Source organism: Heteronotia binoei, chromosome 8 (assembly GCF_032191835.1).
Source record: "Heteronotia binoei isolate CCM8104 ecotype False Entrance Well chromosome 8, APGP_CSIRO_Hbin_v1, whole genome shotgun sequence".
In the NCBI taxonomy this organism is placed as follows: Eukaryota; Metazoa; Chordata; class Lepidosauria; order Squamata; family Gekkonidae; genus Heteronotia; species Heteronotia binoei.
Window position 1 is genome coordinate 127,516,389 of NC_083230.1, and position 18,311 is coordinate 127,534,699.

At 52.7% G+C, this 18,311-nt stretch overlaps 1 protein-coding gene across 1 annotated transcript in view; it reads left to right on the forward strand.

Moving 5' to 3' along the window:
- Nucleotides 1-467: 467 nt before the first annotated feature.
- TNPO3 (transportin 3) overlaps nt 468-18,311 on the forward strand; it is a 120,792-nt gene continuing 102,948 nt past the window's right edge. Inside the window, 1 exon segment of the mRNA XM_060246034.1 lies at nt 468-671. Coding sequence (XP_060102017.1) covers nt 516-671 — 156 coding nt within the window. The 5' untranslated portion in view covers nt 468-515.

Genomic DNA, 18,311 nt, shown 5'->3' on the forward strand with positions numbered 1-18,311 from the left:
CAACCCCAAAACAGAGGCCCCCTGCAGAGTCCAAAGCAGGAAGAAAAGAAGGGGGGGGGGGGTCGGCTACCCAAGGGGGGCGGTCTTCTGCCCCTCCCCCAAAGGCTCCCAACAGGCCCCGCCCCTTCCACCCCTTTTCCCTCCCAGGGCGGGCCACTTCCGGGTTGGGGCGCGGTGCCGCCCGGACGCTTTTGGCGGTGGCGCCGGAAGTGCGTCGTCGCTTGCCGTCGGTTCCGGGCGGGCGCGGAGCGGCGGGCGCGAAGAGCGGCGGAGGGCCTCGTCCTCCTCCTCGTGCAGGCGGCGGCTGGGGCGGCGCGGCGTCTCCCCTGGGGGTCTCGGCGGGGGCGTCTGAGGAGAAGCGGAACGGAAAGCGCGAGGGGGCGGGGTTTCCGCGGGGGCGCGTCCTCCGGGGACACCGGCCCCCTCCCCGCCCGCTTCCGGTCCGGTAACGGCCTGGCGATGGGCTCGGCGGCGGCCTGAGGAAGAGGAGACGGAGGAGCGCGGCGGCGGCGGCCATGGATCCTGGCGGGGGAGGCGCCTGCCCCGGGCCCGGCGGGGAGGACAAGCCCAGCCTGCAGGTGGTCTACCAGGCCGTCCAGGCCCTCTACCACGACCCGGACCCCAGCGGCAAGGAGCGCGCCAGCCTCTGGCTCGGCCAGCTCCAGAGATCGGTGAGACCCCCGAAGGCGCCTGCGCGGGAGCGGGGGAGGCAGGCTGGGCCTAGGCCGGGGGGGGGGGTACACCGTGCTGGGGGTGGGGGAGGGAGAGCCAGGCAAGGCTCCGGCGGTGGCCCAGCGTGCCTGGTGGAAGAGCCACGGAGAAGAAGCATCAGAGGTTGGGGGAGGGGAGAAAAATAGATTGGGGGAGAGGTGGAAAGAAGGCAACTTTAAATGCATTCTTCGTATGAGTATCAGATGTTTGAGAACTGCAAGGGAGGAAGGAAGATGGGAAGAGGGAGGGAGGGGTGGAAGGAAATCAGCTTTAAATGCATTCTTCGTATGAATATCAGATGTTTGAGAACTGCAAGGGGGGAAGGAAGATGGGAAGAGGGAGGGAGAGGTGGAAAGAAAGCAGCTTTAAATGCATTCTTCGTATGAATATCAGATGTTTGTGAACTGCAAGGCAGGGAGGGAGGATGGAAGACGGGAAGAGGGAGGGAGAGGTGGAAAGAAAACAACTTTGCGTTCTTCATATGAATATCAGATTTTTGGGAATTGTAAGGGAGGAAGGAAGATGGGAAGAGGGAGGGAGCGATGGAAAGAAAGCAGCTTTAACTTTAAATGCATTCTTCATATGGATATCAGATCATGTTAGAGAACCGCAAGACAAGAAGGAAGGAAGGGAGGAAAATAGATAGGAGGGAGGGAGAGGTGGAAAGAAAGCAGCTTTAACTTTAAATGCATTCTTCATATGGATATCGGATGTTTGAGAACCACAAGCCAAGAAGGAAGGAAAATAGATTGAAGGAGGGAGGGACAGGTGGAAAGAAAGCAATTTTGACTTTAAATGCATTCTTCATATGAGTATCAGATGTTTGAGAACTGCAAGACAAGAAAGGAAGGAAGGCAGATAGATGGGGGAGGGAAAGGTGAAAGAAAGCAACTTTAAAGGCATTCTCCAAGCCACTGGATTTCAGGAGAGAAATGCCTTCTCCAAGGGGCTTCAAGAGCCACACAATATGTGCGAAAGAACCAGTTATTGCTCCCGAGCCGCAGTTTGGCCACCCCTGCGATACTCCCTCTAAACCGTGGAGTCTTGTGAGCAAAAATTCTCCTTTGTGAGCAACTGGCATTAAGGGTGTGAGCTAGTGAATAAATTATTGTGCTCTGGGGCCATTTTTCCTGAGCTGAGACAAAAATACGTGAGCCGGAGGCTAAAAAAACGTGAGCTGCCTCACGCTAACTCAGCTTAGAGGGAGCGCTGATTGGGATCAATACTCCCTCTAAGCTGCGGAGTCTTGTGAACAAAAATTCCACTTTGTGAGCTGCTGGCACTAAAGTGTGACCTACCGTATGAATTAGCTGGCTCTGGGGCCATTTTTCCTGAGCTGAGATAAAAATGTGAGAGCTGTGAAAAAACTGTGAGCCGGCTCACACTCAGCTTAGAGGGGACACTGGAGCCAGGTCTGTGGCCTGGCGGGGGAGGGGGTGGGTGGGAAGACCAGGCCTGAGAAGGGAGGGGGCACCTGGGAGGAAGTGCAGAGGGCAGGTGTGGCCGCTTGGGGGAGCTGAGGTGGCAAGGAGGCTCTGCTGTGTCTCTTGCAAGCTCTGGAGGGGAGGGGGGGGTCTTCTGAGGCGGGCCCAGCAAGCTTGTGCTGTTGCGCCCCACAACAATGTCTACTGGTGAGGGGGGGGGTTGCTATCACTGGTGGTGTCCTGCCCTGGGAAGCTTGGGGGCAAGAGGGCCCCTATAGCCGCAGGGGTGGTGCCCCTTATAGAATCTGCAGCACCCCCACCCACTCTTCCTTAATCTCCCCTTTTTTGTGAAAGGGAAGAATGGGTGGGGCTGCTGCATATTTTATAAGGGGCACTGCCCCTGTGCCCCACCTGCTGGCAATGACAAAACTGTGTTCAGTTTTGGGCACCACATTTTAAGAAGGATCTAGACAAGCTGGATCTAGACAGAGGAGGGCGACGAAGATGAGGAGGGGTCTGGAGACCGAGTCCTATGAGGAAAGGTTGAAGGAGCTGGGCGTGTTTAGACTGGAGAGGGCTGAGGGGTGATGGGATCACCACCATCTTCAAGTCCTTGAAGGGCTGTCCTATAGAGGATGGGGTGGAATTGTTTTCTGTGGCCCCCGGAAGGCAGGATCAGAACTGACAGGTTGAAATTAAATCCAAAGAGTTTCCGGCTCAACATTAGGAAGAACTTCCTGACTGTTAGAGCGGTTCTTCAGTGGAACAGGCTTCCTCCTGGGGAGGTGGTGGGCTCTCCTTCCTTGGAGGTTTTTAAGCAGAGGCTAGATGGCCATCTGACAGCAATGAAGATCTTGTGAATTTAGGGGGAGGTATTTGTGAGTTTCCTGCATTGTGCAGGCGGTTGGAGTAGCTGACCCTGGAGGTCCCTTCCATCTCTATGATTCTAAGTCAAAAGAGTTTCCGGCTCAACGTTAGGAAGAACTTCCTGGCCGTTAGAGCGGTTCCTCAGTGGAACAGGCTTCCTCCTCGGGAGGTGGTGGGCTCTCCTGCCTTGGAGGTTTTTCAACAGAGGCTAGATGGCCATCTGACAGCGATGACGACCCTGTGAATTTAGGGGGAGGTGTTTGTGAGTTTCCTGCATTGTGCAGGGGGTTGGACTAGATGACCCTGGAGGGCTCTTCCAACTCTAGGATTCTGTGATTAGGAAGAACTTCCTGACCGTTAGAGCGGTTCCTCAGTGGAACAGGCTTCCTCCTCGGGAGGTGGTGGGCTCTCCTTCCTTGGAGGTTTTTCAACAGAGGCTAGATGGCCATCTGACAGCAATGAAGAGTCTGTGAATTTAAGGGGAGGTATTTGTGAGTTTTCTGCATTGTGCAGGGGGTTAGACTAGATGACCCTTGAGGTCCCTTCCAACTCTATGATTCTGTGACCCTGCCCCCTAGGCTGCTTTGGGGGAGGAGTAGCTGCCTTCCATTCTGACAAGGATTTGCAGTTTTAGAGGCGTGAGTTTGAGGGGAGGGGAATGGGGTGGGTGGGTTTTGTCTCTCCCTTTCCTGGGGGCACAGCCAGATCCAGAGAAGCATCTAAGCTTGCGATGTCGTCCCCTACTCTCCTTTCTCGCTTGGCAGGGGGTTTCTCAGCAGAATTCTTGCCAGAGTCTGGCAAAAGCGTGCGTCGTTGCGCCGCGCGCAGTGCCACCAAAGCACGGTGTTTGCTTTGGGCTTAAAATGCTTTTGGGGGTGGTGGTGGTTTAGGAGCCTGTTGCAAACCAGAGGGTTAAAATGCAAGGGCGGGCTCGGGGCCTGTGTGAGGAATTTGTCCGCGTTTGGTTGGCGGTGCCAGAAGCAGAGTTCTCCGTCTTGGATCTCTGCCCTGGTGGTTTTTGCTTGCCTGACACTTCTATACGCTCTGTTTCTGACCGGTGTGGAGACACCAGGGGGAGACACCGCTTCCTTCCGCTTCTCTTCCCGGCCATGCGCTCGCATGCACCGTCCGCTTTCCCTGAAACAGGGCTAGCCTGTCGAGAGCGTAGCTTGAGCAAGCTCGGAAGTTGGCCGATAGCTTGCTCAAAACCTTGACTGTCCTTCGTGGAGGGTGGGGAAAGACGGACTCCCCTGTCTGGTACAGGCCTCGCTCTGTAGGAAAACAAAGTACAGATTTCTTTTTTAAAAAAAGAAAAAAGTCTCCTGCATTTCTGCTGAGTTGTGAAAGCGTTCCATGCCCTTGATAAGCCTTCTACCTTACGGCCCCACCCTTTCCTGGGCCGGTGAAGCTAGGAGGAGATCGGAATTGTTCAGTGAGCTTGTAGGGGTTGTGCGCCGTTTCAGCTGAGAACATGCACCACTTCAGCCCTTTCTTCCCTCTCTTATTCTGGCCCAGTGGAAATGCAAACCGTGTGAGTCGGCACTGCGTGACCAGGGCCATAGCCAGCAGGGAGGCAGCAGTCCCCAACCTTTTTGACACCAGGGTCCGGTTTTGTGGAAGACAATTTTTCCACGGACCGAGGGGGCGGGGAATGTTTTCAGGATGATACAATTGCGCACTTTATTTTTCTTAATTTGGTGTGGTAGTTAGGTGCGCGGACTCTTATCTGGGAGAACCGGGTTTGATTCCCCACTCCTCCGCTTGCAGCTGCTGGAATGGCCTTGGGTCAGCCAGAGCTCTCTTATCTGGGAGAACCGGGTTGGATTTCCCACTCCTCCACTTGCAGCTGCTGGGATGGCCTCGGGTCAGCCAGAGCTCTCTTATCTGGGAGAACCGGGTTTGATTCCCCACTCCTCCACTTGCAGCTGCTGGAATGGCCTCGGGTCAGCCAGAGCTCTCTTATCTGGGAGAACCGGGTTTGATTCCCCACTCCTCCACTTGCAGCTACTGGAATGGCCTCGGGTCAGCCAGAGCTCTCTTATCTGGGAGAACCGGGTTTGATTCCCCACTCCTCCACTTGCAGCTGCTGGAATGGCCTCGGGTCAGCCAGAGCTCTCTTATCTGGGAGAACCGGGTTGGATTCCCCACTCCTCCACTTGCAGCTGCTGGAATGGCCTTGGGTCAGCCAGAGCTCTCTTATCTGGGAGAACCGGGTTTGATTCCCCACTCCTCCACTTGCAGCTGCTGGAATGGCCTCGGGTCAGCCAGAGCTCTCTTATCTGGGAGAACCGGGTTTGATTCCCCACTCCTCCACTTGCAGCTGCTGGAATGGCCTCGGGTCAGCCAGAGCTCTCTTATCTGGGAGAACCGGGTTTGATTCCCCACTCCTCCACTTGCAGCTGCTGGAATGGCCTTGGGTCAGCCAGAGCTCTCTTATCTGGGAGAACCGGGTTTGATTCCCCACTCCTCCACTTGCAGCTGCTGGAATGGCCTCGGGTCAGCCAGAGCTATCTTATCTGGGAGAACCAGGTTGGATTCCCCACTCCTCACTTGCAGCTGCTGGAATGCCCTTGGGTCAGCCAGAGCTCTCTTATCTGGGAGAACTGGGTTTGATTCCCCACTCCTCCACTTGCAGCTGCTGGAATGGCCTTGGGTCAGCCAGAGCTCTCTTATCTGGGAGAACCGGGTTTGATTCCCCACTCCTCCACTTGCCGCTGCTGGAATGGGCTTGGGTCAGCCAGAGCTCTTATCTGGGAGAACCGGGTTGGATTCCCCACTCCTCCACTTGCAGCTGCTGGAATGGCCTCGGGTCAGCCAGAGCTCTCTTATCTGGGAGAACTGGGTTTGATTCCCCACTCCTCCACTTGCAGCTGCTGGAATGGCCTCGGGTCAGCCAGAGCTCTCTTATCTGGGAGAACTGGGTTTGATCCCCCCTCCTCCGCTTGTAGCTGCTGGAATGGCCTTGGGTCAGCCAGAGCTCTCTTATCTGGGAGAACTGGGTTTGATTCCTCACTCCTCCACTTGCAGCTGCTGGACTGGCCTTGGGTCAGCCAGAGCTCTGGCAGAGGTTGTTCTTGAAAGGGCAGCTGCTGTTAGAGTTCTCTCAGCCCCACTCACCTCACAGGATGTCTGTTGTGGGGGGAGAAGATATAGGAGATTGTAAGCCGCTCTGAGCCTCTGATTCAGAGAGAAGGGCGGGGTATAAATCTGCAATTCTTCTTCTCTCAGAGTTGTCCTTGAAAGGGCAGCTTCTGGGAGAGCTCTCTCAGCCCTGCCCACCTCACAGGGTGTCTGTTGTGGAGGAGGAAGGTGAAGGAGATTGTGACCACTCTGAGATTCGGAGTGGAGGGCAGGATATAAATCCAATGATGTCTTCTTCTTCTTGCATTGTAATGTATAATGAAATAATCACACAACTTACGGCCGGTCGCTAACAGGCCACGGACCGGTATCGGTCCACGGACCCAGGGGGTGGGGACTCCTGCTCTATAGAATCTGCATCACCCCCACCCAATCTTCCCTAATCTCCCCTTTCACTTATCCTATTTAGGGTGCCCCACTCCTGTGCCCCAGGCCCTGTACGTAACTTGCTTTTGGGAATGGTATTTAGTTATCAAGCAACAAGTTTGCTTTCCTTAAAGTGTTTCTCATTGGCGTGGATGTATTTTTGGGACTTCTTTTGTCCTCGAGATGGATGAAACGGCCAGTAGTTGGATCTGGGAGGTTTGGGTTCAAGCACAGTCTTTGCCCAGGAATCCTTCTTCTCTGCAGACTTTTAAAAATGTTTTACTAACTTGATTTATATCCTGCTTCCCCCCCCCCCGCCAACCACCACAGTGGGGACCTAAAGTGGATTGCATCATTTTCCTCTTCTCCATTTTATCCTCGCAACAACAATGCTAGGAGGTAGGTGAGGCGGAGCATGTGTGACTGGCCCTGGGTCACCCAGCGAGCTTCCGTAGTGGAGGGGGGGATTTGAATCTGGGTCCCCCAGATCCTTGAGAGACAGTTTGGTGTAGTGGTTAAGTGTGCAGACTCTTATCTGGGAGAATCAAACCAGGTTTGATTCTCCACTCGCAGCTGCTGGAATGGCCTTGGGTCAGCTATAGCTCTCTTATCTGGGAGAACCGGGTTTGATTCCCCTCTCCTCCACTTACAGCTCCTGGAATGGCTGTGGGTCAGCCAGAGCATTCTTATCGGGAGAACCGGGTTTGATTCCCCACTCCTCCACTTGCAGCTGCTGGAATGGCCTTGGGTCAGCCAGAGCTCTCTTATCTGGGAGAACCGGGTTTGATTCCCCACTCCTCCACTTGCAGCTGCTGGAATGGCCTTGGGTCAGCCAGAGCTCTCTTATCTGGGAGAACCGGATTTGATTCCCCACTCCTCCACTTGCAGCTGCTGGAATGGCCTTGGGTCAACCATTGCTCTCTTATCTGGGAGAACCGGGTTTGATTCCCCCCTCCTCCACTTGCCCCTGCTGGAATGGCCTTGGGTCAGCCAGAGCTCTCTTATCTGGGAGAACCGGGTTTGATTCCCCACTCCTCCACTCACAGCTGCTGGAATGGCCTTGGGTCAGCCATAGCTCTCTCAGGAGTTCTCCTTGAAAGGGCAGCTTCCGTCAGAGCCCTCTCAGCCTCTCCCTCCTCACAGGGTGTCTGTTGTTGGAGAGGAAGATAAAAAAGGTTGTAAGCTGCTCTGATATTCTGAAATTCGGAGTGGGTGGCGGGATATAAATCCAATATCTTCTTCTTCTCGACTGACACATTAACCACTATGTCACGCTGGCTGGGTCTTGCGACGCTTGAAATTACAGTGAACTGCTATACAGGGCGGCTGTCAAAATCCAAATCCAAAGCCCTGAATGGTATCCATTTTTGCTTGCAGGCTGCTGTAAACATGGCATAGCTATTGGGATTGACATGTCCCTTTTCTGCACTGCTGGCAAATGCCATTGGTCCCACTGCTTTACACCCCCCCCCCCCTCTGTCTTGGCAACTTCATGGCAGATGGATACCTCCCAGGGGGACTGGAATTGTTCCAAGGTTGCTAGCTGCTGACTCAAACAGTAGGGTGTAAAACGCTTTCTGCACATTTCTATTTACACGGTAATGTCAGTCTTGTTACGCACTTCTATTCTGGAGCAGGCACGCTTTATTTGGAAAAGGTTTCCCCTATTTTTCTTGCGTGTACTCAAAGCAGTTTCTTTGTTTGGAATAGCCGTAGGCGGCGCACCGGGGTGTTGAGACCTGAGGGAGCCTTGTTCGTGACGAGGCACTTCAAAAAATGTTAATTCAGGGGTGAACATAAGAACATAAGAGAAGCCATGTTGGATCAGGCCAGTGTCCCATCCAGTCCAACACTCTGTGTCACATTAGAACGTAAGAGAAGCCATGTTGGATCAGGCCAATGGCCCATCCAGTCCAACACTCTATGTCACATTAGAACGTAAGAGAAGTCATGTTGGATCAGGCCCATGGCCCGTCCAGTACAACACTGTGTAACAGAAGAACATAAGAGAAGCCATGTTGGATCAGGCCAGTGGCCCCTCCAGTCCAACACTCTGTGTCACATAAGAACATAAGAGAAGCCATGTTGGATCAGGCCAATGGCCCCTCCAGACCAAAACTCTGTGTCACATAAGAACATAAGAGAAGCCTTTTTGGATCAGGCCAGTGGCCTATCCAGTCCAACACTCTGTGTCACATAAGAGGAGCCATGTTGGATCAGGCCAGTGGCCCCTCCAGTCCAACACTCTGTGTCACATAAGAACATAAGAAAGCCATGTTGGATCAGGCCAGTGGCCCATCCAGTCCAACACACTGAGTCACAGAAGAACATAAGAGAAGCCTGTTGGATCAGGCCAATGGCCCATCCAGTCCAACACTCTGTGTCACAGAAGAGAAGCCATGTTGGATCAGGCCAGTGGCCCCTCCAGTCCAACACTCTGTGTCACACAGTGGCAAAAAAAAAAAAAATATATATATATATATATATATATATATATATACACACACACACACACACACACACACACTGTGGCTAATAGCCACTGATGGACCTCTGCTCCATATTTTTATCTAACCCCCTCTTGAAGCTGGCTAAGCTTGTAGCCGCTGCCACCTCCTGTGGCAGTGAATTATGTATGTTAATCACCCTTTGGGTGAAGAAGTATTTCCTTTTATTCATTCTAACCTGACTGCTCAGCAATTTCATCGAATGTCCACGAGTTCTTGTATTGTGAGAAGGAGAGAAAAGGACTTCTTTCTCTATCTTCTCCATCCCATGCATTATCTTGTAAACCTCTATCATGTCACCCCCGCGGTCAACGTTTCTCCAAGCTAAAGAGCCCCGAGCGTTTTAACCTTTCTTCATAGGGAAAGTGTTCCAAACCTTTAATCATTCTAGTTGCCCTTTTTTGCACTTTTTCCTATAATATCCTTTTTGATATAAGTTGTAGTCATTTGTTATGAGGGTCGGATCTGACATCAATGAGACCTTGTTGGGCCAGGCCATGTCGGGTTGGGCTGGGCCATGTTGGGCTGGGTCGTGTAGAATCATAGAGTTGGAAGGGACCTCCATGGTCATCTAGTCCAACCCCCTGCACAATGCAGGAATCTCACAAACACCTCCCCCAAAATTCACAGGATCTTCATTGCTGTCAGATGGCCATCTAGACTCTGTTGAAAAACTTCCAAAGGAGAGCCCACCACCTCCTGAGGAAGCCTGTTCCACTGAGGAACCTCTCTAATGGTCATGAAGTTCTTTCTAATGTTGAGCGGGAAATTCTTCTGATTTAATTTCAACCCCTTGGTTCTGGTCCTACCTTACGGGGGCCACAGAAAATAATTCTGCACCATCCTCTAAATGACAGCCCTTCAAGTACTTGAAGATGGTGATCCTATCACCTCTCAGTCATCTCCTCTCCAGGCTAAACATGCCCAACTCCTTCAACCTTTCCTCATAGGACTTGGTCTCCAGACCCCTCACCATCTTTGTCACCCTCCTCTGGACCCGTTCCAGCTTGTTTATATCCTTCTTAAAATGTGTATACGTATTTAAGATTAGGTTTCAGTGACATAAACTTTGTAAAGGATACAGACAAACACAATTAAATATATATATTTTTAAAAAACTTTAAAAAATGCTTAGAACATTAGGACTCTTTGCTTTTAAAGGTGTTTTCTTTGTATTTCTCTCATGGGATCCAGGGAACTGAGCAAAGAAAGCTCTGGCTCCTTCCTTCCTTCCTTCCTTCCTTCCTTCCTTCCTTCCTTCCTTCCTTCCTTCCTTCCTTCCTTCCTTCCTTCCTTCCTTCCTTCCTTCCTTCCTTCCTTCCTTCCTTCCTTCCTTCCTTCCCCAGGGGACTGGGAGGGGGAGCCTCAGCCAATAGAAAGTAGAGAGGCTTGGCTCAGTAGCTCTGCTGCATGATTGAGAGAGCCTGGAAAAACAAGCTCTGCCTTCCCCCTTTCCTCCTCAAGGGAGGAGCCTCAGCCAATGGAGAAAACAAAGGCTTTGCTGTGTAGCTCCTGTGCAGTTGAGCAAGCTTTGCAAAGCAAGCTGTGATGCAGAAGGAAGCAAGAGAGAGGGAGAAGATGCAGATGGCAGCCAGTTGCTCGGGGGCCTGATAGGAGCCCTCCAAGGGTCTAATTCGTCCCCCGGATGTTTGACACCCCTGCATTAATTCATAGGGTTGCCATAGGTCAGTAATGAGTTGACGGCGCTTAAAGCACATCCCCCAGCATCCAAAGGCTGAATGCTCCTCACAGTTGCATCTTGGCCGACATACCTGTGGCTCCCCCAAACCTTAAATCTGCCAGCTGAGGAATTGTGGCGCATGCTGTCCGAGCAGAGGACAAAGATAAGAAAGCAGGGCAGCTTTCGCATCGGCTCAGAGAGCAAGCGTGGTGTGCTGGTCGAAAGCGTCGGGGTAGGAGACTTAGGCTTCAAACCCTGCTCTGTCAGTCACAGTCTGACCTACCTTCCAGGGTCGTTGTGTGGATAAAATGGGGAAGAGGAGAATGAAGTAAGCCGCTTTGGGGCCACATTAGAGTGAAGGTAAAGGTGTAGTCCTCTGCGCAAGCACCAGTCGTTTCCGACTCTGGGGTGACGTTGCTTTCACAACGTTTTCACGGCAGACTTTTGACGGGGTGGTTTGCCCTTGCCTTCCCCAGTCCTCTACACTTCCCGCCCCCAGCAAGCTGGGGACTCATTTTATCCACCTCAGAAGGATGGAAGGCTGAGTCATCCTGGAGCCAGCTACCTAAAACCAGCTTCCGCTGGGATCGAAATCAGGTTGTGAGCAGAGACTAGAGGCTGGAGTAAATGGACCATTGGTGTAATCCAGCAGATCCTATCAGGCCCCTGAGCAACTGTTTTCTGATGTTCTTACGAAAGCCTCAACCTTTCTGCCCTGTCGTTGGCCCTCCAGAGGAACTGGCTGGCCACTGCGTGAGACAGGAGGCTGGACTAGATGGACCCTCCCTGGTCTGATCCAGCAGGGCTCTTCTGAGGTTCTTATGAAGGCCTCAGCCTCTCTGCTCTGTTGTTGGCCCTCCAGAGGAACTGGTTGGCCACTGGGTGAGAGGTAAAAAAAAAGGTAGTCCCCTGTGCAAGCACCAGTCGTTTCCAGCTCTGGGGTGACGTTGCTTTCACAACGTTTTAATGGCAGACTTTTTACGGGGTGGTTTGCCCTTGCCTTCCCCAGTCCTCTACACTTTACCCCCAGCAAGCTGGGGACTCATTTGACCGACCTCGGAAGGATGGAAGGCTGAGTCAACCTTGAGCCGGCTAACCGAACTCAGCTTCCGCCGGGATCGAACTCCAGTCGTGAGCAGAGAGCTCGGACTGCAGTACTGCAGCTCTACCACTCTGTGCCACGGGACTCCTTCATTGGAGCGAAAGGCAGGGTATAAATGAACTGTATAAATCAATGAAAACGTGGGGCCATCCTCAAAAACAAGGTTCGGAGACAAGGCATTGACTACCATCCTCTTTTTCATTTATTACATGTTGTTTCTGACCCTTCCCTCAGAGGGGCTCAAGTTTGAAGATGGTGATCCTCTCACCTCTCAGCCGCCTCCTCTCCAGGCTAAACATGCCCAGCTCCTTCAACCTTTCCTCAGAGGACTTGGTCTCCAGACCCCTCACCATCTTCAGAGGGGCTCACGTTTGTGGTTTTCCCCTTCTCTCTTTTATTATCGCAGCGACCCTGTAGGGAGGGGGTGGCCGAAAGGGAGTGGAAATCTGAGGCAACTGGAGCCAGATTGGTGTAGTGGTGAAGTGCGAGGACTCTTATCTGGGAGAAACGGGTTTGATTCCCCACTCCTCCACTTGCAGCTGCTGGAATGGCTTGGGTCAGCCATAGCTCTCTTATCTGGAAGAACCGGGTTTGATTCCCCACTTCCTCCACTTGCAGCTGCTGGAATGGCCTTGGGTCAGCCACAGCTCTCTTATCTGGGAGAACCGGGTTTGATTCCCCACTCCTCCCACTTGCAGCTGCTGGAATGGCCTTCGGGTCAGCCACAGCTCTCTTATCTGGGAGAACCGGGGTTTTGATTCCCCCACTCCCCCACTCGCAGCTGCTGGAATGGCCTTGGGTCAGCCAGAGCTCTCTTATCTGGGAGAACCCGGGTTTGATTCCCCACTCCCCCACTTGCAGCTGCTGGAATGGCCTTGGGTCAGCCACAGCTCTCTTATCTGGGAGAACCGGGTTTGATTCCCCACTCCCCCACTTGCAGCTGCTGGAATGGCCTTGGGTCAGCCAGAGCTCTCTTATCTGGGAGAACCGGGTTTGATTCCCCACTTCCCCCCACTTGCAGTCTGCTGGAATGGCCTTGGGTCAGCCACAGCTCTCTATCTGGAGAAGTATCTGGGAACCGGGTTTGATTCCCCACTCCCCCACTTGCAGCTGCTGGAATGGCCTTGGGTCAGCCAGAGCTCTCTTATCTGGGACAACCGGGTTTGATTCCCCACTCCTCCACTTGCAGCTGCTGGAATGGCCTTGGGTCAGCCAGAGCTCTCTTATCTGGGACAACCGGGTTTGATTCCCCACTCCTCCACTTGCACCTGCTGGAATGGCCTTGGGTCAGCCAGAGCTCTCTTATCTTGGAGAACCGGGTTTGATTCCCCACTCCGCCACTTGCACCTGCTGGAATGGCCTAGGGTCAGCCATATCTCTGGCAGAAGTTGTCCTTGAAAGGGCAGCTGCTGGGAGAGCCCTCTCAGCCCCACCCACCTCACAGGATTGTCTGTTGTGGGGGAGGAAGGTAAAGGAGATTGTGAGCTGCTCTGAGACTCTTCAGAGTGGAGGGCGGGATATAAATCCAATTTCTTCTTCTTCTTCTTCTTCTTCTTCTTCTTCTTCTTCTTCTACTTCTTCTTCTTCTTCTTCTTCTTCTTCTTCTTCTTCTTCTTCTTCTTCTTCTTCTTCTTCTTCTTCTTCTTCTTCTTCTTCTCTCCTCTCCTCCTCCCTCCTCCTCCTCCTCCTCCTCCTCCTCCTCCTCCTCCTCCTAAACCATGGGGTCCCCAGGAGGTGAGGGGCGACGCTTTCCCTTTAGGCCTCATGGATCCGACGAAGGACTCCTCAGGGAAACTTCCAAGCCAGATTGAAATAGGACTGAAACCAGAGCTGCGGTCTTAAGAGCTGGGCGGCAGCGTTTGAACCTCCGCTGTCGGTAACGGCTCCCTGGGCGATTGCAGGCCGGTCATGTCGTCTTTGAAAGTAATTTGAGAACATAGACTCCTTCCTGCCCCACTCTTGCAAAAAAGCAGGGGAGGATAGATTCCTCACGCCCTCGTCTCCTGCTCTGTCTTCTGCCAGGGAGGGGCCGTGGCTCGGTGGTGGAGCACTGCTCGACAAGCAGAAGGTCACAAACGCAGTCCAGTTAAAAGGATCGGGCGGTGAGCGATGGGAAAGGCTTCAGGCTGAGATCTTTGAGAGCCGCTGCCAGTCGAGTGGGCAAGGCGGACCTTAGAATCATAGAGTTGGAAGGGACCTCCAGGGTCATCTCGTATAACCCCCTGCGCATTGCAAGAAATTCACAAATACCTCCCACACGCACACATACATCCCCAGTGGCCCCTGCTCCATGCCCAAAAGATGGCAAAAACTCCAGGATCGCTGGCTGGAGAACATTTCTGCCTCGCCCCGAAGTTGCCAACAGCCTTTCCCTGGGCGTGTAAGGAAGAAGATGTAGATTTATACCCTGCCCTTCTCTCTGAATCTCAGGAGTCCTCAGAGCAGTTTGCAAGCTCCTTTACCTTCTTTGCCCACCACAGGCCTCCACCCTGTGAGGTGGGTGGGGCCGAGAGGGCTCCCACAGCAGCTGGCCCTTTGAAGGATCGCTCTGCCATTCAGCCAGAGCTCTCTTATCTGGGAGAACCGGGTTTGATTCCCCTCTCCTCCGCTTGCAGCTGCTGGAATGGCCTTGGGTCAGCCAGAGCTCTCTTATCTGGGAGAACCGGGTTTGATTCCCCCACTCCTCCACTTGCAGCTGCTGGAATGGCCTTGGGTCAGCCATTGCTCTGGCAGAGGTTGTCCTTGAAAGGGCAGCTGCTGTTAGAGCCCTCTCCAGCCCCACCCACCTCACAGGGTGTCTGTTTGTGGGGGGAGGAAGGTAAAGGAGATTGTGAGCCGCTCTGAGACTCTTCGGAGTGGAGGGCGGGATATAAATCCAATATCTTCATCTACCTCACAGGGTGTCTGTTGTGGGGGAGGAAGATAAAGGTGATTGTGAGCCGCTCTGAGGACTCTTCGGAGTGGAGGGCGGGATATAAATCCAATATCTTCATCTACCTCACAGGGTGTCTGTTGTGGGGGGGGGGGGAGGGAAAGGAGATTGTGAGCCGCTCTGAGACTTTTTGGAGTGGAGGGCGGGCATATAAATCCAATATCTTCATCTACCTCACAAGGTGTCTTTTGTGGGGGAGGAAGGTAGTAAGAGATTGTGAGCCGCTCTGAGAGACTTCAGAGTGGAGGGCGGATATAAATCCAATATCTTCATCTACCTCATAGGGTGTCTGTTGTGGGGGAGGAAGGGAAAGGAGATTGTGAGCCGCTCTGAGACTCTTCAGAGTGGAGGGCGGGATATAAATCCAATATCTTCATCTACCTCACAGGGTGTCTGTTGTGGGGGGGGGAGGGAAAGGAGATTGTGAGCCGCTCTGAGACTTTTGGAGTGGAGGGCGGGATATAAATCCAATATCTTCATCTACCTCACAAGGTGTCTTTTGTGGGGGAGGAAGGTAAAGAGATTGTGAGCCGCTCTGAGAGACTTCAGAGTGGAGGGCGGGATATAAATCCAATATCTTCATCTACCTCATAGGGTGTCTGTTTTGGGTGGGGGGAGGGAAAGGAGATTGTGAGCCGCTCTGAGACTTTTTGGAGTGGAGGGCGGATATAAATCCAATATCTTCATCTACCTCACAAGGTGTCTTTTGTGGGGGAGGAAGGTAAAGAGATTGTGAGCCGCTCTGAGAGACTTCAGAGTGGAGGCGGGATATAAATCCAATATCTTCATCTACCTCACAGGGTGTCTGTTGTGGGGGGGGGAGGGAAAGGAGATTGTGAGCCGCTCTGAGACTTTTTGGAGTGGAGGGCGGGATATAAATCCAATATCTTCATCTACCTCACAAGGTGTCTTTTGTGGGGGAGGAAGGTAAAGAGATTGTGAGCCGCTCTGAGAGACTTCAGAGTGGAGGGCGGATATAAATCCAATATCTTCATCTACCTCATAGGGTGTCTGTTGTGGGGAGGAAGGGAAAGGAGATTGTGAGCCGCTCTGAGACTCTTCGGAGTGGAGGGCGGGATATAAATCCAATATCTTCATCTACCTCACAGGGTGTCTGTTGTGGGGGAGGAAGGGAAAGGAGATTGTGAGCCACTCTGAGACTCTTTGGATAGGAGGGCGGGATTTAAATCCAGTATCTTCTTCTGCCAGGCCGGTGTGAAGTGAGATAAGGAAACAGTGATGTTTGACCCCCCGCCCCTCCCTGATTCAGCACGAAGGAAATCTAAATAAGTTCACGTGCATCTTAAAAGTGGCTTGCATTAAACATATGAGTTTCCTTCATTACGCCGGTGGTTGGACTAGATGACCCTGGAGGTCTTTTCCAACTCTGTGATTCTATATAGACGCTCCAGGAATCAAAGAAGGAGTGCTGGTGGAGGTGTGTTGCCCCCCGCTGTGTGCCTTTGCGTGTTCTCTCCTCGTGGCCGAATGGAGGCCAAATATGCGCTTGTTTGGATTGACCCGGAGCGCGCTGAAAGACAGGCTGCCGGCGGGTGGGGTACGACGGCCGAGATGAAAGAGAAACGCTGATGGTAGTAAACGGACACGTCTCTGTTCTGCGTTCAGGATTTTGTTTGTGTTTGATTGACTTCGTTGGCAGATTTGACGATGTGGAGGGATTTAGCATGTGCCCTCTTCGGACCCCACGGTATTTATTGCCTCTAAACCATAAATGCTCATCGGTTTGGAGAGGTTCTTTGCTTTCTTTTTTTTAACAAAGCGAGGATAGCAAAAACCTATGACAGATCAGTTTGTTGGTGGGTGCCGGAGTCATAGAATCAGAGTTGGAAGGGACCCTCCAGGGTCATCTAGTCCAACCCCACTGCACAATGCAGGACACTCACAAACACCCCCCCCCCCTAAATTCACATGATCTTCGTGCTGTCCGATGGCCATCTAGCCTCTGTTTAAACACCTCCAAGGAAGGAGAGCCCACCACCTCCCGAGGAGGAAGCCTGTTAGAATCATAGAAGAGTTGGAAGGGACCTCTAGGGTCATCTAGTCCTACCCCCAGCACAATGCAGGAAACTCACAAGAACTCCCCCTAAATTCACAGGATCCTCATTGCTGTCAGATGGCCATCTAGACCTCTGTAGAAAAACCTCCAAGGAAGGAGAGCCCTCCGCCTCCCGAGGAAGCCTCTTCCACTGTACCTGGGGTATGGGGGTCAGTAGCTTGGTATGTGCAATTGGACACACCTTTCCAATCTCCTAGTTCCAGCATAAATCAGAGGTGTAGCCAGAACCTTTTTTGAGCAGAAACGGAGTTCTGGCTGGCTTGGTGTCAGGGGCGTGGCCTAAGACGCAGATGAGTTCCTGCTGGGGTTTTTCTACAAAACAAGGCCCTGGGTGTCGATGTCTTTGTGGTGTACTAGTGACTTCTGCCTGTGATACATCCCATTCAGGAGTCTCAGAACAAATGGATTTCTGTTGATCTCAAGAAACTGCCTTATAGTGGGTCAGACCCACAGTCTGTCAAAGTCAGTATTGTCGACACCGGGGGTGTCCAAACTCATTTGTTGTAAGGGTCATATCTGACATAAGATGATGATGATATTGGATTTATATCTCGCCCTCCACTCCGAAGAGTGTCTCAGAGCGGCTCACAATCTCCTTTCCCTTCCTCCCCCACAACAGACACCCTGTGAGGTAGATGAAGATATTGGATTGATATCCCCCGCCCTCCACTCCAAAGAGTCTCAGAGCGGCTCACAATCTCCTTTACCTTCCTCCCCACACAACAGACACCCTGTGAGGTAGATGAAGATATTGGATTTATATCCCGCCCTCCACTCCAAAGAGTCTCAGAGCAGCTCACAATCTCCTTTACCTCCCCCCCCCCCACAACAGACACCCTGTGAGGTAGATGAAGATATTGGATTTATATCCCTCCCTCCACTCCGAAGAGTCTCAGAGCGGCTCACAATCTCCTTTACCTTCCTGCCCCACCGAACCTGACACCCTGCTGAGGTAGATGAAGATATTGGATTTATATCCCCGCCCTCCACTCCGAAGAGTCTCACAGTGGCTCATAATCTCCTTTCCCTTCCTTTCCCACGACAGACACCCCGTGAGGTGGGTGGGGCTGAGAGGGCTCTCAAAGCAGCTGCCCTTTCAAGGACAACCTCTGCCAGAGCTCTGGCTGACCCAAGGCCATTCCAGCAGCTGCAAGTGGAGGAGTGGGGGGAATCAAACCCGGTTCTCCCAGATAAGAGGAGCTATGGCTGACCCGAGGGCCATTCCAGCAGCTGCAAGTGGAGGAGTGGGGAATCAAACCCGGTTCTCCCAGATAAGAGAGCTATGGCTGACCCAAGGCCATTCCAGCAGCTGCAAGTGGAGGAGTGGGGGAATCAAACCCGGTTCCCCCAGATAAGAGAGCTCTGGCTGACCCAAGCGCATTCCAGCAGCTGCAAGTGGAGGAGTGGGGAATCAAACCCGGTTCTACCAGATAAGAGTCCGTGCACTTAACCACTGCACCCAACTTGCTCTCCATTGTTGGTCTTAAAGGTGCTTTATTCCCA